Source organism: Amphiprion ocellaris, chromosome 5 (genome assembly GCF_022539595.1).
Source record: "Amphiprion ocellaris isolate individual 3 ecotype Okinawa chromosome 5, ASM2253959v1, whole genome shotgun sequence".
In the NCBI taxonomy this organism is placed as follows: Eukaryota; Metazoa; Chordata; class Actinopteri; family Pomacentridae; genus Amphiprion; species Amphiprion ocellaris.
This window is the reverse complement of record NC_072770.1, coordinates 29,663,939-29,686,785: the sequence shown is the minus strand read 5'-3', so window position 1 is coordinate 29,686,785 and position 22,847 is coordinate 29,663,939. Positions and strand designations below refer to the sequence as shown.

General features: G+C 41.4%; 2 protein-coding genes across 4 annotated transcripts in view; both read left to right on the top strand.

The window, feature by feature from the left end:
• Nucleotides 1-398: 398 nt before the first annotated feature.
• Nucleotides 399-2,723, top strand: LOC129348966 (G-protein coupled receptor 4-like). The gene is made up of 3 exons (XM_055010792.1): nucleotides 399-441; nucleotides 533-678; nucleotides 1,418-2,723. Exons 1-3 carry the CDS (start codon nucleotides 399-401, stop codon nucleotides 1,949-1,951), a joined length of 723 nt encoding a protein of 240 aa, XP_054866767.1. The 3' UTR covers nucleotides 1,952-2,723.
• A 12,977-nt stretch (nucleotides 2,724-15,700) lies between these two features.
• LOC111579185 (SLIT-ROBO Rho GTPase-activating protein 3-like) overlaps nucleotides 15,701-22,847 on the top strand; it is a 34,981-nt gene continuing 27,834 nt past the window's right edge. The window contains exon 1 of one of the 3 annotated variants that reach the window (XM_035955490.2): nucleotides 15,701-16,231. In XM_035955490.2, coding sequence (XP_035811383.2) covers nucleotides 16,165-16,231 — 67 coding nt within the window. In that variant the 5' untranslated portion in view covers nucleotides 15,701-16,164. The remainder of the gene's footprint in view (nucleotides 16,232-22,847) is intronic. The other 2 variants (XM_023286357.3, XM_023286358.3) reach the window with 2 other exon arrangements.

Sequence of the window (22,847 nt, the reverse complement as noted above, 5' to 3'; positions counted from 1 at the left end):
GCTAGCTCCGGCGGCTAGCTCCGAGGGCTTCTCCGGCGCAGCTCCAGTCCTGGTCCCAGGGCAACAAGTCCGGTTCTTCTCGATCCAAAACGAGGCAGTTTTCGACTTAAATTGTAGTGGCTATGTCCTGTACTTAGCCCTGCTGGTTGTGGATAGTGGTATTCGAGAGTTTTGACATGCACTCAACTAAAAATAAACAAACGGATTCTTAAGAGTCAAAATAGTCCCAGACATTTATTATCGTTCTTTACCCGTAACTTAAACTTGGTCATAAATAAAATAATAAAACGCAAAGAAAGTCGAGCGCAGTTGAAAACTGTGTGGCTCTGTGTGTCTGTCCAACAACACCTGAACCAAATTATACAATCAGCTAAATACTGTAATGCTGTGAGCTAATCATGTTCTGTGCCTTTAAGACAGAGTGCACGCTGACTGGCAGCTGTCGGTCACAAGGGACTTTTAGGCAAGTTTACGGAAGTTAATGTGTGTGTTTTGCCTCTTCTCGGTTGGGACTGAGGCTGGTAAGGTTGAGGTGGCGTGGGTTACGGCCAGAACAGTAGCCCGTTCTGTAACTGTGTTTTAGAGAATAAACGTGAAGGCTCAGCTATTGGAAGTGTGATTATTTCACACCAGCAGAATATTACAATACCTTCATTGACCCCAGGCCGTCAGCCTCAGGTAAAGAAATACAGCCCCCTGGCGTCTTGGGTGGGGAATTACAAAAACAAGAGCAACATGAAATATGGCTCGTACAGGTGCTATACAAATAAAGTTATTATTATAATCAGAGCCGGGTTCTGCTCCAGGTTTTTCCCTGTTAAAACGGTGTTTTCTTGCCAGTGTCTCCTTAGGGCTGCTCTGGTGTTCAGGCATATGGGTTCTGTGAAGCGTCTTGAGACAATTAGATTGTAACTGGCGCTATATAAATAAAATTGAATTATAATTATTATCATCAGTTATTTTTTAAAAATTGTTTAACATTTTGGACACACAAGTATTCTATTAAGATAATTTCTAAACTTTCTTCTAGGCAGAATCTGAACCTTTTTAATTAGCAAAATGTGTAGTTTTCTTATCAGTTTGGTCCTTGAGAGGCTTAAAAGAGGAGAGTAAATGACAGTGCCAAGGCTATTTTTGCCTTTTTTTGCTCCTTTTCAACACAACTGCCTATGAATTAAATAATTTTTTTATAAAAACAACCAGAGAGCTGACACCCTTTTTTAAAAAATCAAAAGTTGAACATTGTTTATATTTGTAAAACAGTTTACTGTATATAACACCTGTATAACATCCATCATCAGCGAGGTAGTTTGATGTGCAGAGAAGTTTTTTAATGAAGGGTTTTAATTGATGTTCGGCCATTTTACTGAAGCTTCAGTTAAAATTCAGCTCAAACATACCTCCTCCTGTCTGCTAGGTGTGTATCTCTCTGGACCGCTACATCGCCGTGGTCCATCCAGTGCTATTCGCTGGTATCCGTGACAACAAGTTCCGCATTGGCGTTTCTGTGGTGGTCTGGGGCCTCATCCTGGCTTACGGCCTAACAAAATGCACCCTGGGAGCCATGAGTGTCAACGAGGTCTTCAGCGGAGTCATCCTGTTTGCATTCGCGGTCATGGTCTTCTGCAACATCTCCGTCATCTGGGTTCTCCGCCGCTCTGTGGTGGGAAAAGAGGAGATGCACCCTGTGAAGAAGAAAGCCTTCAAGATGGTGCTGATCATCTTGGCCATCATCGTGGCCAACTACCTGCCTCCTGTGGCGCTCATGCCTTTCGCGTCCTACTACTCGTTCTTGGTCTTCCGCTGTCAGATCAGCATCAGCGTGTTCTCCATCATGGATCTGAGCTGCAGCGTCGAGCCGCTCCTCTACATCACAAAGATGGAGCGTGTGGACGGCAGGTGCTGCAGCTTGAGTTTGATGTCAAGGTGTAATCAGTCTTCCTGTCATTAACCGACCCGAACTTGGAAGATTCTTTCAAAAATGTTAGTGGACAAAGACCCTGCATGTACCAGTTTTTGTTTTGTTTTTTAATATTCCCGTTGTTACCCAATGTATAACTCCATAAGTCTGCTGAACTGTGGCCAGGACATGTTTGGCCAAAAATTTTGTTAAAAACTCACCTATTTTTTCTATTAAAAAAATACATATGATGGGACAAAAAGATAAAAATTCTCTGAAGCATTCACCCTCTAAGCCAGCAGCTACATCAAGTAAATACTGTGAGACAGATAAAGCATCAGCTAAAGCTAAAACAAAATGAAGACTTTTCTATTATCAGTGATAGAAAATTCTTATTTTAGTCCACATACAACATAACTAAATGCTTAGCAGAGTAGCAATAATTACCATTATACACTATAAGGGAATTCATGCAGGTTCAGTTTGGTTATTCAAGGTCTTTTTAAGCCAGATATCTAAATCAATGTCCTTCAATTACTAATTACCATGAATACACATTTTGTTGGTGGATATTGCCGTTTTCAGCAGACAAAATTATTACTCAATAACTGATTTTAACATTTATCCCAAACATGTAATTATGATAACAGTCTTTCTTTTACATAGTTTGTTGTCTAGTGTCAAACTTTAAACTCTTAGGGGAAATATGGGCTGCCCTTTTCAGAAGAAAACCAAGTTTGTGTGTGTTTTTTAATATGCTAAGAGACACATCAATAAGACACGCCATGGTTGACAATTTCCATCTTAAAACTGCAGTGTACAGATGATGAGCAACTGAGGGTGAGTGGAGAAAGACAAACTCCACAGATCTGCACATGACAAAGGAAGCAACGCTGCAGTAACATCTAAGAAGCCATTTTAAGGGAGAAAATTAATATTTTTGCAGAAAAAACTTCTGAATATGTCACTGTGAAATACAGTTTCAGAAGTATAATCATTGACTGGAGAGAGACTTTCAATACAATATATAACTTTAAATGTTCACCTCCAGAAGTATGTTAAGGAGAGAGAAATGCAGTTATGTGACATTTAACACAGGGGAGCTTTTTTTCTTATTTGTGCTGAACATTTACACTGCAACCAGCAGGTTTACAAAACATTCAAAGAGGCCTTGAGGGACATAGAACATATCAGTGAGTATAACAGAAGTAGGTGAGGTTGTTGGTTAAAGTGGGCATCATTTATTCCCAGGTGTATGATTACTGAAAGAGCATTTCCTTCTCTGCTCCTCCTATGGCAACCAGTAACAGAAACCCTCTCGTTAACAAAGACGTCTATTAATCCATTTTAATGACAGCCAGGGGCAGTGTCTGGTTTACTGAGCACTGATGAAGCATTTAGTCAGTTTTTAAATCAGCCCTATTATCAGACATGCACAATGGGACCAATTAGTGGCAGTGTAATGAGTAGACATGTAGATTAGGTTAGTTAATAAACTAAATACTGAACACACTGCAATTATTAAAGGACTGACAATATGCTGTGGAAAGACTATATAACATGATTAAAGACACACCTCCCCTTTTAAGAATTGTGTTTGATATAGTCTCTGAAATGGATCATAGAATTCAGAAAAAGTCTTTATTTTGATCAAAACGTACTAAATTATAAATGTGTACAGGTGTTTGTCATCTTACAGTATATTTGTGGAAGGATTTCCATGCAGAGCTGTCTTTGCATTTCGTCATTTGATTAGAAAATGTGGATTTTATACAGATACTTCAATAAACTTATTAAAACGACAATGAGAAGTCTAATTTGAATTAAAGCTGCAAGCAGCGTTGGACGGGTCCTCGCATCCATGCTCGTCGTCGAATCCACGCACGTCCACCAGGTGGCGCTGCGACCGAGAGTGTATATTGGCCTATGGATGTGATCACGTCCGCACTCTGATGACACATATAACATTTCAGGCAGATCGGACCATGTCCAGGCTAGTTATAGAGCTTTTCCTTCTATCCACCAGGTGGCGTTATGACTGTGGCTGTATTTCAGCATGTGAATGTCATCAGGGCGGGACTCTGATCATACATGTAAAGTTTGAGGCAGATTAGAGTATGTTTAGGGCAGTTACACAGCAGTTGATGTGTCATGTCGAAGCATCAAAGTTTGGGAGCCTGCCATGGCCACGCCCTCAGACTTTTGTGGAGCATTTTGATAACTTTTGATCACCCATGCCTGGAGTACATCCTGGCTGAATTTCATATCTGTCGGTGTTACCCTGTTTGAGTTGATAGCTTTTCAAAATGTCTAAAAATGACCCAAAATTGAAGGTTGGTGTTAAATTCTAGAAAGAAGAAGAAGATTAAAGAAAGAAAATACATAAAAAAGAAGCAATTAAATAAATGGGAAAAAGTTAAGACAATTAAACTTTTATAAAGTATGGGGGGAAAAAAGATGTAAGAAATTAAAGAATTGTATTTAATAAATAAACAGGAAATTTGTAAATAAGTGTTGTAGTCTTTTGCAGTTAATTGATGGATAGGCGTAGTGAGAGACAGCCAGACAATGGGGTAGAAATAAGAATGAGAACAACTAATATAGCACAGGGTTGCGAGCGGGAATCGAACCAGGGCCTCAGCATTGAGGACCAACTACATGCGTCAGTGGCTTAACCCGCAGAGCTATATGATCACACATGTTGGCTGTCAGCAAAGGTGTATCAATCCAATAGAAAGTCTAGGGGTAGGGTTCGGGTTACAGAGGAAGGTCCTGACAGTAGCAATGTACCAAAAACATGGATATAAAATTATACATTTTTTCATAATTTAATATTAAGTCACACTAGCCAAAAAATTCTTAGAATAAAGTTGGGGTTTTTCCTTCAGCCGTTGTGGTTGCACTGTACCTTTAGGTTATCTAGATCTACAACGGCTGAAGGAAAAACCACGGATTAATTTCTCAGAATATTCGGCTGCTTAGTATTAACATTAAAAATATTTATGTGTAATATTAATTACCCTATTTTTTTCATTACAACTGTAAGGACCTTCCTCTCCAACCCTAACCCTACCCCTAGACTTTCTATTGGATTAATACACGTTTTCAAGACCAGAACATGTGTGGTCATGTAGCTCTACGGGTTACGCCTGTGATGTTCAGGACTCATTCTTGTATTTTACACTCTCTGATGTTTTCTTTTCTTCATGTCTAGTGTGTGAATCATTTCTGGTTTGTCTCTTCAGTGTCTCATGTGGCCCTGCAGCTTCTCCTCCTCCACCTCCTCCTGAAGCCTTCATCTTCTTCATCATCAGCTGCTCAGTGACTCTGTTGGACGTCTCACCGTGTGGCAGCAGCTCAGGTCAGTGGTGAAGATCCTCTTTATCAGCTCCACACCCACAGACGTAGTGAACGCAGCGTCTGTTGTTGTGCTAATAAGAAGCTGCATCTGAGCAGCAGCAGCTCTGTTCACTCCAGCCTCAGTCACACATGGAGTCAGAGCAACACTCTGTCAGAGCTGATTCCTCAATGTTAGATCTGATTAATCTCTCTCTAGTAACAGGTTATGTACCACAGGCTTTTAAGGTTGCTGTAATCAAACCTTTACTTAAAAAGCCCACTCTAGATCCAGATGTTTTAGCCAACTATAGACCAGTTTCCAACCTCCCATTTCTCTCCAAAATTCTGGAAAGAACAGTTGCAAATCAATTATGTGAACATTTACAAAGGAATAGCTTGTTTGAAGAGTTTCAGTCAGGCTTCAGAGTGCATCATAGCACAGAAACAGCTCTGGTGAAAGTTACTAATGACCTTCTCATAGCGTCAGATAATGGACTGGTCTCTATACTTATTTTATTGGACCTTAGTGCAGCATTCGATACAATCGACCACAAACTTTTATTACAGCGACTAGAACATTCTATTGGCATTAAAGGGACAGCACTGGACTGGTTTAAATCCTACTTATCAGACAGGTTCCAGTTTGTGCATGTCAACAATGACTCTTCTGAGCATACTAGGGTTAATCATGGAGTTCCTCAGGGTTCTGTCTTAGGACCAATACTGTTCACATTATACATGCTTCCCTTAGGCAACATTATTAGGAAGCACTGTATTAATTTCCATTGTTATGCTGACGACACTCAATTGTATTTATCTATGAAGCCAAATGAAACTAATCAGCTAGCTAGACTGCAAGATTGTCTTAAGGACATAAAGACCTGGATGACCTATAATTTCTTACTACTAAATTCAGACAAGACTGAAGTCATTGTATTTGGCCCCAAACATCTTAGAGAATTGCTTTCAAAGCATATAGCTACTCTGGATGGCATTACATTGGCCTCCAGTACTACTGTGAGGAACCTCGGTGTTATCTTTGACCAGGACATGTCCTTTAACTCGCACATAAAACAAATCTGTAGGACTTCCTTTTTCCACCTGAGAAATATTGTGAAAATCAGGAACATCCTGTCTCAGAGTGATGCAGAAAAACTAGTCCATGCATTTGTTACTTCTAGGCTTGACTACTGTAATTCCTTATTATCAGGTTGTCCCAATAGCTCTCTGAAACATCTACGCTGATCCACAAATGCTGCAGCCAGAGTACTGACGGGAGTTAGCAAGAGAGATCATATTTCTCCTATATTGGATTCTCTTCATTGGCTTCCTGTTAAATCTAGAATAGAATTCAAATCCTTCTTCTGACATATAAAAGCTCTTAACAACCAATCTCCATCATATCTTAAAGACCCTGATAGTACCATATTATTCCTAGCAGAACTCTTCGCTCTCAGACTGCAGGCTTACTTGTTGTTCCTAGAATCTCTAAAAGTAGAATGGGAGGCAGAGCCTTCAGTTATCAGGCGCCTCTCCTGTGGAACCAGCTCTCAGTTTGGGTTCGGGAGGCGGACACCCTCTCTATTTTTAAGACCAGGCTTAAAACCTTCCTTTTCGACAAGCTTATAGTTAGGGCTGACTGGGGGACCCTGACGGGGTATGCTTGTGTTTTCATTTGCACAACTGACTTCCCCTCTTGACGTCCCTTAGTTCTGCCCCTAGTTATGCTGCTATAGGCCTAGACTGCTGGGGAACCTCTCTTGATGCACTGAGCCCTTCTCTAACTACCTATGTATTTACTACATATACCATTATTGCATTACATTCACTCTGTTTCTTTCTGTGTCCTTTCTCCGAGTGTCCCTGGTCCCAGGAGCTGGATGCTGGATGCTTCAGATGTGTGGCTGTGTTTTATGGTCCTTGTGTCCCACCCCCCACCTCTCTATCTCTACCCCTCTATCTCTACCTCTACCCCTCTATCTCTACCTTTCTACCTCTTCTGTCCCTCTCAACCCGCCCGGCCAGCAGGCAGATGGTTCCCCCCACATTAGAGCCGGGTTCTGCTCGAGGTTTTTTTCCCTGTTAAAAGGGTGTTTTCCTTGCCACTGTCGCCTTTTGGCTTGCTCTGGGGGTCAGGCATATGGGTTCTGTAAAGCGTCTCGAGACAATTTGACTGTAATTGGCGCTATATAAATAAAATTGAATTGAAAATTGAATTGAACTGAGAGCTCTCAGCAGTTTTCTAACCATTTAAGAACAGGACAAACCGAACAAGCTGTTGTATCGATTTGTCCACGATTTCCTCTCATGTGTCCATTTTAAGGAGTTTGCAGTCAACCAAGGCCGACTCAGAATCACTCCCACCGGGAAGATCTGTGAAGGAAGGTCCACCCGGCTGGTCCAGAAGCTCCGGTCCAGCAGGAGCAGCGTCAGGATGGAGACGTAACCGGGTGAGTTAACTAGAGAGGCGACACATTCACATAGAAAATCCAACAATTCCTTCTGTTTTTACAGTTTGTGACTCTGGTAAATGGTTGTCATTTTTTCAAAGCTGGTGGGTTTTGGGCTTCACAGATTGAACCTAAATGCTTTTCTTAAACAAACTGCTGAGCTGCTGCACAGTGAAATGTTTGAGTGGAGCTCAGGATGAAAGCATCAGAGCTGTTTTACATGTTTTTATGTTCAGCTAATATCATTCCTCTGGACAATGTTTGTGGTGTTAGAAGTGGACGTTTGTAGGGAGTTTTCAGTTGTAATACTTAAATGCATAAATATTTGCAGTGGTGGTTTCACTGCAAGCATCTACTGATGTCACCAGTGAAGTAAATAAAAACAGCATTTGTTGAACTTTAAGCCTCTCAGTGTCTGCAGTTAGTTTAGCTGAATCAATGCAAAGATATTTCTATTTTTCTACATGACAGGAATGTCAGTGAAATCCAAATGCTAAGAATAAACAAGTGATCTGCCTGGTCACAGATCCCACTTTAATCCAAAATAAAGACTTTGCAAGGAAATGAACTTGAAATATGAGCCACCAGTAAAAGTTGTGATCAGACAGAAGGGCCTGTATTTTATCTTTGGAGAAGTTTAACATGTAAGTTTGTGCAGCTGATCAGTGGTGAGGCCTGTGGATGACTGGAGATGTGTGTGGACACTTAGACGAAGCAAGCAAATGTGTTGAAAATGAGTTGTCTTCTCAGAGTCTTGAAGATGTTTTGTCAGAGCTAAGAAAGAAGTAAGAGATCCTGCAGGTGATTGTTGAGTGGTGTTGAGGAATTTGAATGTAGAGGAATAGCAAAGAGATTTTGAAGATATTTTAAGCCATAAGTTGTATTTTATTTGTTTGCTGTTCTCTCCCATTTGTAGTGAAGAGAAGTGATTTGACATGAAGAATGTGATTTGTGTGGCTTTGAAATTGTGTTAAAATGTAAAAATGAGTGATGAGGAGAAGAGTGTGACTTTTTAGTATTGTGTTTTTTAGCGTGTTCTTTAAAAGTTGTAGGTAGATTATCTTCTTTTTTTGATTTTGTGGATTGTTTTTTTTTCTTTCAGTGTTGATGTCACCGCCTTGACGAATAGAAGAAAAGCCTGTATTTGGGTATGTAGGACTGGTAGTCCAGAGGTAGTGGTGGTGGTTTGGAACCTGGAGAGTGCAGGTTTGATCCCCCACCCTGCTCAAGCTTTTTTTTTACATTTGGGCAAAAAAATGCCAAAAATCTGCCTTCGTGCCTTCGTGCCTTCGTGCCTTCGTGCCTTCGTGCCTTCGTGCCTTCGTGCCTTCGTGCCTTCGTGCCTTCGTGCCTTCGTGCCTTCGTGCCTTCGTGCCTTCGTGCCTTCGTGCCTTCGTGCCTTCGTGCCTTCGTGCCTTCGTGCCTTCGTGCCTTCGTGCCTTCGTGCCTTCGTGCCTTCGTGCCTTCGTGCCTTCGTGCCTTCGTGCCTTCGTGCCTTCGTGCCTTCGTGCCTTCGTGCCTTCGTGCCTTCGTGCCTTCGTGCCTTCGTGCCTTCGTGCCTTCGTGCCTTCGTGCCTTCGTGCCTTCGTGCCTTCGTGCCTTCGTGCCTTCGTGCCTTCGTGCCTTCGTGCCTTCGTGCCTTCGTGCCTTCGTGCCTTCGTGCCTTCGTGCCTTCGTGCCTTCGTGCCTTCGTGCCTTCGTGCCTTCGTGCCTTCGTGCCTTCGTGCCTTCGTGCCTTCGTGCCTTCGTGCCTTCGTGCCTTCGTGCCTTCGTGCCTTCGTGCCTTCGTGCCTTCGTGCCTTCGTGCCTTCGTGCCTTCGTGCCTTCGTGCCTTCGTGCCTTCGTGCCTTCGTGCCTTCGTGCCTTCGTGCCTTCGTGCCTTCGTGCCTTCGTGCCTTCGTGCCTTCGTGCCTTCGTGCCTTCGTGCCTTCGTGCCTTCGTGCCTTCGTGCCTTCGTGCCTTCGTGCCTTCGTGCCTTGCTTATGGGTAAATCTCCTGGTTTTCCTTTTTGCCAGGATCCAATCCACTCCAGTCACACTCCACCCCACAGACCACAACCTTTCCACAAGGTTCCCAGCGGGGATTCGAACCGTGACCATCCACATGACAGACACACACCCTCTGTGTGAGCTATCTGTCACACAAGGTCCCTGGTGGAGTTTGTTGTAATGATGGTTGCAAGAGGTTGTCATGCAGCCAAAGTGTAAAAAGAGCCTTGAGCTGGATTCCAACCAAGGACCTCCTGGATGAGAGGCAGATAACTTACCACTGCACTATCCTTCCTACTGGGTGTAGCTGTTAGTTTTCGTAAATGATGGTATACAAAAGTATTAAGGAAGTGAAGATAATAAAGGTACTAAGGTACCGGGGAGGCAAAAAACTTACCTCTACACCACCTGTCCTACAAGATGTTGCTCTAACTTTGCTTAAATGATGCTATCAATTAGTACTGGCACAACCAAACGACAAATAAAAGGTGTGAGTGGAGATCTGAATCATGTGAGTTTGTTTCTGACACTGAATACACCCAATCTCATCTGATCTGCAAAGCTAAGCAGGGTTGGGCCTGGTTAGTATTTGGATGGGAGACTACCTGGGAATACCAGGTGCTGTAAGCTTTTTACTTCTCCTCACAACCTGAACAACACACTGCTAGCGACAGCTATCAACTAAAACCTCTTGCTTTCTTTATTATACACTCTATGAGGTGGATAAGCTGCAGCTCATGCTGATTTATTGCTGCTTCTGGTTGGAGCCAAAGAACAAAGGCTTCACCTGTTGGAGCAGCTGATGTCCTGCAGCCTCTTCACCACAGAAAGCCTCTGACAGCTTCAATTCTTTACACTCTGACTGCAAGACACCAATCACATAGGAACATTTACATGTATGGAACAAAGAGCTGAGCTGACACTCAACATATGTTTGAGCATTTATTGATAAAGACATTCAAACATGTCTAGAGATAGAACACCAACGCACGGTGTAAGAAAGGTCAGAACAGACTTCACCTGCTCAGGAAACTGAGGTCCTTCGGGGTGCAGGGAGCAATTCTGAGGACCTTTTATGGTTGTGTGGTGGTATCAGCCATCCTGTATGGACTGGTCTGCTGGAGCAGCAGCATCACGGCTGCAGACAGGAAGAGACTAAAGAAACTGGTTAAGAAAGCAAGCTCTGTCCTGGGCTGGTGGTAGACAGGAGGATGATGACAAAGCTGTTGTCTATCATGGAGGACATCTCCCACCCCCTGCAGGAAACAGGACCATCACCGGCAGCTCCTTCAGGGACAGACTGCTTCACCCACGATGTTTGAAGGAGGTCCTTCCTTCCTGCAGCAGTCAGACTGTGTTCAATCAAGCCTGCTCCCAGTAGTTCAGATCACCCATGAAGTAACTGCAATAAAATGTAAATAAGTCAATATGTGCAATTTCACAGGGTTTTTTTTTTTTTTACAAGCATTTCTATTTCTTCTCTAAGGAGAAAGCATCTATTTATATCTGTGCACTGAGTGCTGCTTTTTTTTTTTTTACTTTTTTTCCTATCTGCTACTGCCACACTGAAAATTTCCCCACTGCAGGATCTACCTATCCATCCATCTATCTATGATCCATCTACCTCCCTACCTATCTATCCATCCATCCATCCATCCATCCATCCATCCATCCATCTATCCATCCATCCATCCATCCATCCATCTCTCTCACAGATGTGGGGGTTGATTCACCTGTTCTCAATCACCTTAATCCACGAAGGCCCGGTTCTTCATTCTTCCGCTCTCTGCCAGACCACAGACTTTGAAACCAGAACCTTTCTCCTACAATTAGTCTGGTTTCCCCTTTTTGTTTTCACCTTGGTTTAGTTATCCTTTCTGTGTTGGTTTTAGTTTCATTCGTTAAATAAACTCCTTGTAATCTTTGACCTGTGTCTGCAGATGTCCTGTGACACCAATGATCCCATCTGATATTTAGCATGTTTTCAATTATTGGTCCCATTTCTTTAAAAAAAAAAAAAAAAAAAAAAGCCCCCTGAAATCTGATCAGATAAATGAATGTGAAACTACTTTGGGTCTGCTGCAGCTGCCTCCCTCTGATCTTGTTCCTGCCCACAGCACAATCTGATCAGTGAAACACTGAAGGACAACTTCAGCATGTAAAACATAAATAAGCAAAGGCTGCAACTCGTGATTATTTTAATTTTAACTTAACTTTATGTGCTGTTCAAAAACTTTATTTTTTCTGCAAATGTGTAGTGATTCCAAATCTTGGTTACTGATCTCCTTGATTACAAAAAAAATCTGTATCGACCCGGAAAAAAAAACAAACATGTCAGGCACCCTATGATGTTAACTGTTTGCCTGAATGTTTTTGTTTAAAATCCTCAGTAATAACCTTTGACTGGTTGCTCTTAACCCTGTAAAACTCACTGCTGCAAAAATACAACATCAGCTTATTTTTTAATTACTATTTTCTATTATATATATCTGAAATAAACCCTAATCTGTGGGTCTGACAGCAGCGTGAGGTCAAAGAAGCTGCCATCAGCTGCTGCACTTCTGTCCGTCCAGCAGATGGAGCCATGGAGCTGCAGTCAAGTGAAGAGCAGCACAAGGCAACCACCACTTCCATCCACTGACGCATTCAATTTGACTGACGCTAATGTTTTATTGACTTCCAACCACTAAACCAATATGATCACTGATGCACTGAGCTGAAGAAGTAATGTTACATTTCAAACATAACTGGGGAAATAACCGAAACTTCTTCCTTAGGAAAGGAGAAAGTATAAGAGTATAAAGGCAGTGCAAGAATAAATAAGAAAAAAATGGTGCAAAAATTGCCCATAGCATTATATACAGATGACTTTATTCTTTAAAAAAAAAAACAACAAACATGTAGAAGACTATATACAGAGGATCAGGTTTCAGGTATAGATAGATCGACAGATGAATCCTTACTGTGAAAATATTTAAAGACATTGAACATTGTGCAATATAAGGTCAGTCAGCAGCCTCAGTTCATGCACCAAGAAAACTTTTATGCATTTTTTAAAAATAAATTTTCTCCATTTACAAGGCAGGGAGATAACCGAAACTTCTTCCTTAATAGTTCCTGTTTAGTTTGTATGCTGTGGTGTCAGGATTACTACACGTGGAAATGAATATCAAATTAAAATCATTTCCATATCTTGACAAGTTGTTGCGATCAAAAAGTAAACTAAAGCTGCAAGCAGCGTTGGATGGGTCCTCGCATCCTTGCTGGTCGGCGAATCCACGCACATCCACCAGGTGGCGCTGCGACCGAAAGTGCATGTCGGCCTATGGATGCGATGAGGGCTGGACTCTGATCACACGTGCAAAATTTCAGGCAGATTGGAGCATATTCAGGCTACTTCTAGAGCTTTTCCTGTCCATCCACCAGGTGGCGCTGCGACCGAGAGTGTATATTGGCCTATGGATGTGATCAGGGTCAGACTCTGATCACACGTAAAATTTCAGGCAGATCGGACCATGTCCAGGCTAGTTATAGAGCATTTCCTTCCAACCACCAGGTGGCGCTGCGACCGAGAGTTTATGTCGGCCTATGGATGTGATCAGGACTGGACTCTGATCACACCTGTAAAGTTTGAGGCAGATTGGAGCATGTTTAGGGCAGTTACACAGCAGTTGATGTTTCATGGCGAAGCATCAAAATTCACGAGGCCGCCATGGCCACGCCCTCAGACTTAAGGTGAGCATTTTGATAACTTTTGATCACCCATGCCTGGACTACATCCTGGCCGAATTTCAGCTCTCTCGGTGTTACCCTATGTGAGTTTATAGCTTTTGAAAATGTACAAAAATGACCCAAAATCGTCAAAACGTATGACATATAATTCAAAATGGCCGACTTCCTGTTGGGTTTTGGGCATGGCTGTCAATTACATTTTGGTGTGTCTTGACGAGTTACATATGCCTACCAAGTTTCATAATTCTAGGTGACACGTACTGGCCGTAGTAAATGTTTGAAATTTTCCAGGTGGTGCTATGGAGCCATTTTGCCAAACACATGTGCAGTTTCCCTAAAATCTGAAATGGGTTGCCGGTCCAGATATGTGTGGTAATTTTTGCGAGCATTTGAGCATTTTTAACCTGTCAAAAAGTACTTTGTTTATTCCGGCAACGATACGTTGCCACGGCAACAGCGTTTTATGAATCGTCAAAATCTTCACACTGTGCCATCGTCAATGTGTGGTCACTCACCTGACCAATTTTCAGAATCATATGACAAAGTATCAGGCAATGGCACGTGCAAATGTAATGACAATTTCTTCCTGTTGCCAATAGGTGGCGCTATGAGTATTTCTAAATTTATGAATGTGGATGTGTTCAGAACCGGACTGGTGTCCATCACATCAAGTTTGGTCCGGATTGGATCATTTCCAGCTGAGATATTAATAATTCAATTTTTATGGCGAGAAATCGAAATTCGCCGCAATGCCACAGACACGCCCCTTAACGACGAGTCACCATTTTCTTTGGGAATCATCATCAATGTGTTCAGGCTTATGTTACCACATTTGAGGTGAATCTGATCAACGTGCTAAGAATAGTACATCAAAGTGTGAAAAATGTCAATTTCCTGCTACCACAAGGTGGCGCTATGACTGTGAATGAATATAACCACATGGATATTGTCAGGGCTGGACATTGATCACACATGTCAAATTTCAGGCAGATTGGACCATGTACAGCTGAGTTAGACACCACTTCCTGTTTCATGGCGAAGGATCCATTTTTTTGGGAGTCGCCATGGCCACGCCCTTTGAAATGAAATGAACATTTTGATAATTTTTCATCAGGTCGCGTGTTTGCATATATTGGCCAAATTTGACGTCTGTCGGACGTATCCCCGATGAGTTATTAATTTTGAAAAATTTACAGCTAATTCAAGATGGCCGACTTCCTGTTGGTGTTAGGGCGTGGTCATGATTGACTTTTTTGGGTTTCCTGATGTGCTGAATATGCATACAAAATTTTGTAGCTGTACATGAAACATCGTGCAAGTTGGCCTAATGACCAAATTTTCAATTTTCCAGGGGGCGCTATGGAGCCATTTTGCCACACACATGCGCAACTCCCATAAAATATCAAATTTTTCGCGAGGCCTGATGAGCATGCCACGTTTGATGCGTTTTGGGGTATGATAAGGCCGCCAAAAAGGCAATTCAAAAGTCCGGAAAAGAATAATAATAATAATAATAATAATAATAATAATAATAATAATAATAATAATAATAATAATAAATAATTCCTTGCATTCCAATAGGGTCTTCGCACCATTCGGTGCTCGGACCCTAATAAGATCAGTGGGGGTTTCTTGGTATGAAGTTGCTGCTATTGTTTACATAGAGCCTGCATCATGAAGGGAATGAAGTAATACAGACACGTGTACTAAACAGAAAGATGCATTAAAGAAGCTGCATTATGGGAAATGTAGTATTTTGTCAAGATATCTCAGCGTCTGCCACACTAATTTTGGTGCATTTTTTGTTTCTTATAAATGTGCTTCTTGTGAATCCCCCACCTTTATGGATGTGCTGTGCAATACAGGAATGCAAATCAATAACAATGTTACCAGGCGAAGATCATGCAGTGTAGTATAGTCAAGAAAATACTGTAAAAATGCATTCATTTTCAAGCATATATAGGCTACTAGTCTTTGGGATAATTGTCAAATTATGTTAAATCTCAGATGAGCTAGAATAATAAAATATAAGGGCTAATAAATACACATTACCAAACCATTGCTGAGCCCTGCAGTCATTTCTGAGCCGCCAGGCTGCTGATGTTCCTGAAACGCAGCAATCAAATTCTGATTTCTCACATGCTCTGCCTCAGCTGTGGCCTGTTGACAACGTATCTGTTATTGGCAAAGGTTTTCATTTCAGTTCGCACAGAAGAATCTTAAATCATCCATGAAAAGAAAAAAGTGGGGAAAGGGGGGTGTTGGGGGAGGAGTCTCACATTGACTTTCACATCCATTCAGCCTTTTCTGCAGCAGCATTGAACTTGCAGAGAGAGAAAGAGAAGGAGAGAGAGAGAGAGGAGAGAGAAAAAAGAAGAGGAAAGGCAGACTGGACGGGGGCTGTGCAGAAGCAAAGAGCTATTATCACCGGGGCTGCCATAGCTGTTCCTTCCTTCCAGCGGGCTGTGTGACATGAACATCAAACGGGGCTCGTCTGCTGTGAAGAGTCGCGGTGGAGAGGAGTGGTCGGAGATCAGTATGCACTTTTAACATCGACCTGGCCTTGAAGGCGGCGCGGCGACGTTGCGGAGCCCCCGAGCGCGTTTAATCTCCGAAGTTGTGTCAAAGCGGGCGATGATTCGCGTCTGATTTGTTGCTCAACTATCCGGAGAGAGGAGACTGCAGACGGAGAAACGCTGCATTGTGGCGAGCAGAGATTCCTGGCTGAAGGCTTGCACGATCCGCTCAGCCCAAAATGTCATCCCAGGCGAAAGTCAAGAAGGACAAAGAGATTATTGCCGAATATGAGACCCAAGTGAAAGGTCGGTAACGTGCAGGCCCGATCGCATTGTTATTCACTGTGTGTGGAGGCACTATTGCGTAACTTTACCACAAGCTTCGTTTGGCTTTTTTGTGTGTGCAGTGTGTTGTGTGGGGTGGGACAGATTGTGTAGTTGTGGATGGTAGTATTTGAATTTTTACGCGTTCCTTTCGAAAAATAATTTAATCGTGTTTTCACAACTCCGATCACTGTGGATGAGGCTGCTGCTTGAATTTAGTCGTGCGATAATTAGGATGTAACTTGGCTGAACCGGTTTCCCTTTCCCCCAGTCCAACAACATGCCTCGCCCTGCATGTGTGGCCATGTAAGCTCCATAATTTGCTCCAAAGTGCACCTGGTGTCTTTACCAACAAGACAGTTCACTAGAGCACATTTAACTGCAACTTCTTGGGGCTAAAAAAGGGTTGAAATTGACATGGAAATGGCATAATGTGTGTGATTTTCAAAGACAGCCTGTTTTAGTATTTTGCTGCCACTCCAGGACAAAATGTAGCGTAATGTGAGGATGAAGAGGGAATGCTTGAGAAGGTCACACAGCCAACAGTTCAGAAAGTCCATAAATAATGTATGCTGTCTGTATGAATTATGAACCATGAAAGGATTTTACTGTCTGCCACTAAATATGTGACTGGATAAACCACCCATAGAGAGGCGAGAGTCAGGACCACTGAGGCTGTATTGGAGCAGACAGTGTAAGATGTATATGGGTGGGCTGTCTCCTCAGCCTTTAAGAGACAACTTCAGATCGTGTCAGCTCTTCACACTTTAGTGCATAGCCTTGCACCGTTGTGGTTTCATGCAACACAGTCATTCAGACGGGTTAGCTTCCTTGTGCAATCAATGTTTATTTAAAATCATTAAGGGCTGAAAATATCACCCAACAGAAACTAGTATGAATATCTACTGAAGTCTGTTTCTTGGCAAAAATAGGAAATAATCCGTACAAGCAGTTTTTGAAGGCCGCATCTTGAGCTTCAAGACATGACCAGCATGTTTGGTTTTTTTTTAACTTTATATAACAAACAGTTATAATATTAATGGAGAAAACACTTGCAGAAACAGTCATTATTTAAGACAAGCTGTATTAGCTTATTAACTATGCTAGCTTATGGTAAAAGAAGATTCAGATTTTGCTGAAATATGAGGACACATTGAATCTTCTGTTAAAACTGGTAGAATTAAGCATATCGTCCAATTTGAGATGTTGAAACCTCTATTTGTTGACCATTTCTAATCACCAACAAGCTCTCAGTGGTAGAAACCTTCTTAACAGAGTGCTTTGTTCAACCTGGTGCTGTTTCAAGTGGTTAGGCATAAAAAAATATAACAGAGTTAGGTTTTGAGCCTGCTTTTGTGGTCTATAGTTACTATAGGCTATAATTAGGCTAATTGGTCCAGTAGAAACAGCCTGGTTTAGGTTGTATACTGAATATGCAAATACTGCATTGTCTCTTGGTTCAAAATGCCTCAACAAAGCTTGAAAACACCAAAGCCACAGCCAGCTTCAGGCTGTGCACACTGAAAGTGTGTGGTAGGGTGAAATATGTGATTGTACTGAACTCCACCACCTCTAATTGTTTGTCAGTGTTGTGTACATTTAGATGGTGACCCATATGGCAGATTTAAAATAGTCTGTCGGGTTATAAATGGATAAAGTACGTGTGCAGTAATCTAAAGCAGTTCATTTTCAATATCGGGTGTAAACTATAGTTTAAGATCATTGTCATATAGTAAAAGTAGAACTTTAAATATTAGTTTGACCATTTTGAATATACACAGCCTACTTTTTCTTGAGAGGTGTATTAGAGGATCAGCACCACTTTCTTATTACAGCTAGCAGTCAGCTGGTTCAGCTTTACTTAACATAACCAGCTAACGTCGTTAGCAATATGTTTCCCCATAGTTTTCCAGCCAGTTGTTTTTACACAATGATATTTTTGTAGATTAATCAAACAAGATGTAATGTGGTAACGAGGAAGCTTTGTGTCTGGTAGGCTCATTAAAAAAAAAAAAAAACATTGGACAAGGCATAGTGCGTTGCTAATCACGTGCTGTTAGCTGAATATTTAATATTCAGACTTAAGATGGTGACCTCTTCATCAAACTCTAAGGGATTAAGTCTTTTCCACAAAATATTATATTGTTCTACTTATTTGCCAGTATTTTTTTATTTGGTGATAATCAACAGAAGTTTCATTGTAGTTTAATCTAGACCAGTTTGCATGAGACATTGATTTCTCCTAGCATCAAATTAAATAAAATCACATTAACTATTAAAAACAAAATATCTATTTGTATAGCTCTGTAGTTCGATTTATGGTCTTGTTTAAATATTTTTCACAGTCACGTTCAGAAACTTAGTAGCACAATGGTGGCCCTGAAAGATGAATGTGTGTGAGTGAAAGTGAAATTTTACCTCTATAGACTTAATTAAGACCTCACTGCCACTGTACATGCATTGAGCTGTAATGACAAAAGCTTGTCAGCTGTGTCTGGAACGAACAGAATGATCAGTACTTTACAGTCTGAGGTGTGTTTGAATTTCTTCTTGTCATTCTGTTTGTTTGTTTGTTTGTTTGTTTGACTCCCTCACTGTCTTTCATGCACTCTTTCTTCTGGTCTACGCATCAGCTCTGCGGCTGGGAGCAAACCATCACAGCTCCATATCTCGTCTCAGTTTCAGGAAAAGCTTTTAAGCTGACATCTTAAGCTCATTTGCAAACGGGGCTTGGATCGGTTTGGAGCTGTGGGGGCTTTATTCTGACACTGACACTGGCCTCCAATAATGCTGAGTTGCTGACTGCACAGCGGTTCAATCAGACACAAGCCTAATGCACTTGGGTGCGTTTTTCAACATGCCACATCTTAGTAAACAGTGGAGTCTCGGTTACGTTTTGTGTGCTGCTGTGGGTTTTGAGCTCACGGCTTTACAGTCTGACTGATGACTGAACAATCTCTCAGTGAGAAAGGATATTGCTTTGTGTCATAAAGTCAAGGCATCATTTAGCGATTAGTTCCTAAATAGTTCTAAAGTCTGGGATCGTAACTGTGTCTGTCTTCCTGAGTAGTCAGGTTTTTTAGTTGCATGATTATTTTCCTTGTGAACCGTGTAGTTGACCAGCCTGAGGTGCCTTGAGGCTTCCTGCTAATGTGAAACCAAAATACAACTAAATGTGGGGATGTCCCTCACCATGCGTCATGCTGTACTTGTAGCTGTACGCCACATTGTCTTTAATGCGATTTGATCTGTTTAGAGTCTTGCGCGCAAATTTCTATAGTAGGGTCTAATACAATACCTTTACTAGATTTGCCGTTGCTAAGGGAATGTATAGTATTACAGAATTTGTGTAACAGAACCCTGACTTTACATGGCTATCTGTCCTCATAACATTAGAAAAAGAACAGAAATGGTATGATCTTTCTGACATGACTTACTGACAATGCAAAGCAGCATCCTGCTATAAGCAGTCCTACCGCCACCATATTCACTGCAGATATGCGTTCCACGGGGAGCATGTGGACACACCCCTCTGTGGGTATTCATCATAATGAAAGAATGCTTCGACTGATACTGTCTTGAAATGTCAGGGTTCCATTACGTGAGTTAAACAACATCTTTGTTGCCCGTGTCTTGGTAACATCTATGAGACACTGTTTGTAGCCGCGCTGACAGTTACGTGCTGACAGTTGAATGTTGCAAGGTTTGAAGACAAAACTGTTTGGAATTCAGCCCACTGCATCCTGGATTTTCCTGTCCTGTGGCTGCACAAACAGTGATGTCTTCCCTTGTTAGAGATGTTTGTATGGAGTGAGAGAGGATGAAATGTGAACTCAAGCAAACAGACTATAAAGGCATACCATAGCCATTACTACATTCAGAGGACAAGTGCTCACAGAACAGAGCTCTGATTTGTACCAAATTATGTCAGCGTGTCAGTCTGGGTTAGCACCCATGTGACTAGCCACGCATGGCTAACTGTAGACACAGCCCCAGAGACTGCTACTGGCCACTGCAATAGCTGTGCTAGGCTAGTTTAAACAGGTTTCTGTGGTGACAGTGACTCCTCACTATGTGATATTTGATGCTTTATGCTGCAGTGATGCAGGAGCTGCAAAGCTGCAAGGCAACAGTGACCAATATCTTCCCCTTGTTTCATTAAATAGTGTGTCAGAGATCCAGGATTGTAGCCACCACAGACATGCTGCGTTTGAACTTGGTGGGTAGACATGTTTTGTCTTTTTGACCTTTGAGGAGGTCAAGGCTTGTAACAGCTGAGTGCAGGCAGGCACTTTCCTTTTCAAGTCTGTGCTTTTAACGATCAGAAATTCACTAAACAATGTGGTTGATCAGAATATGTTTCAGCTACAGAAGGCGGCAGATTGGGCTGATTTTAGTTGTTGTATTTATGTATTTAAAGGCTGTTACATATTCATGTTTGTAATGTGGTGTGTGCTGTGTTCACTGTGTCCTAGTGACTTAAGCATATAGAATTCTTTTCTTCATTTTATTCTCCCTCAGTGTTACCCCCCCACAAGTCTCTGGAAGCAATTAATTAATGCACAAAATGCTTGTTAAAGTCACCAGCACATGTCAGGATATTAACCATTTGGGGATTGGAGAAAAATAACATTACAAATGTTTCAAACCCTATTAGTGAATTTCCACAAGCCTTTGGGTGTGGAACATTTTATCCATTTCGGCTACACAGGAAGAAAACCTGGTACAGCACATGACTCAGAATTTTGTTGCTCTTGTGTCGTCAATAAAAAGATCAAAAAGAGAGAGATTGCATTTAGCATTTTGAGGCTTATTTCTTAGTATATAATTCACTTGAACTCCTTGCCATCTTCTGTGTAATTATGCATTACTCTGCAAAGGCTTGAATGATTCATCGAATGTAGTGCAGTATTGCACAGTCCCTAGTAACAGTTTAAGATCTAAAAATAACATCCTCACAGGAGAGCGAATGCAAGTGTCGTGAGTCTATTTGATGTTTCCCTTAGAAATTTATGGAGTGAAATCAGTTTAGATTTACTCCTTATATTGTCTGCTTACTCTTACACACCGTCACTGTATGACTAAAAATTATTTGAGTCACGGAGGTCGACAAATTGTGTTGTTCAGTGGTCTATTTTAGTGCAGGAGTACAAGGCAGTTCTTTCTGTGTTGAACTTGATTGCTGCCTCATTCATCATCACAGGCTGTTTGTTGAGTATTTCGATGCAGAGTAAGTTGCCCTTGTCCTTGGCCATTATGCTAAACAGACTGACTGCTGCGACTGTCAGAGCAGGGAACTGGCCTGCTCTCATTGAGATGCCTCCAGAGGCATGTAACCAGGCAACTGGGCAACTGTGGGGACCATGAAGGGTACATCTACAGACAGCAAGGGACTACATATTTACTCCATTTTTCTCCCTCCTTCTCACTCATTCACATTTTCACTCACAGACGTTGGGGGAGGCATTGTTGAAATCCTTTATTGTAGATACAGAAACAGCATTTAGGACTGAACAAAAAAGGCTCTTCTTCTGCTGGGCAATCTTTTCCATTGATAAATTTATACAGAGGTCCTCTCAGTGCACAGCAATCATATGCATGGTTGTAACAGTCTGTCATAGTGGAACTTCAGCCGTCTCAGTGTTGCTCAACTGGTTCCTTTTGTGTTATACAGAGAGAAGCTTTGTTTATTTTCCCTATGCACATAAGTGAGTGTTTAGAATCCTCAGATGTGAACCCATCAGTAGGTTCAGGTTAACATGCATATGCTAAACTAAACTATTCCAACTTCAGCTGCTTTTTTAAGGTCTGTCATAATGCTGGAAAAACTGGTTGTTTATTGGCTTTCAGTAAAATTACCTTGTTATAAAGTGATTTTATGGTATCATTGTTTGACAAATTTCTTTTATCCAAAACGATATTCTCAAGCAAGTTGTAAATAAAGACTTGCAAGATGTAGTTAAAATAGATAGCAATATATCAGTTTATTCTTTCAGCACCCGCTTGATAATTGTAATTTTTTTGCATAAATTTGCTGCATTTGCAATAACAGGATATCCGAAATGTACCAAATCAATCAGCTGGAGGCTCTGACTTGACATATTGTTCACATTCAGCAGCCTCTTAACCACAGGATTTATGTCAGTCTTGCTATAAACGATATACAGATGACACAGAATGTGATTTGTATTCCTTTTCAGTGTTAATGTAAGACTGTAAAAGTCATGTTATTGCTTTATTGGGTGCTTTTATTAGTTGAAATCCTAGAGGTGTTTAGGAGTAGCCAACTAAAATATCAACACAAGCTGCCCAGGAGGGAGTCTGTGGTCATTTAACAGAGGTCATTTTAAAAAAATCTATCACTGAGAAGATTTACAGGAAATGGTCAAATTAAAATTTATGAGTAAGAGTAGAAAAACAAGGCATGAATGTCTCCTGGTCAAAGAATACCTTGTTTTAATGAGAAGAAATAATTTCCCTTCAAGTATCGATTTACGTATCTGTAAACCATGTGTTTATAGATACCACATCAACTATATTTTCAAAATTTTTGACTAAAACATAATTTTTCCTCATTCTCAGACTATGAACAAGAGCA

Bases quoted from the DNA above. Each gene is read 5' to 3' on its own strand.
- LOC129348966 (XM_055010792.1), top strand. From the start codon at position 399: ATGTTCTGTGCCTTTAAGACAGAGTGCACGCTGACTGGCAGCT. The intron at 442-532 runs GTCGGTCACAAG...GGTAAGGTTGAG, and splicing joins GTGCACGCTGACTGGCAGCT to GTGGCGTGGGTTACGGCCAG. The intron at 679-1,417 runs GTAAAGAAATAC...CCTGTCTGCTAG, and splicing joins CCCCAGGCCGTCAGCCTCAG to GTGTGTATCTCTCTGGACCG.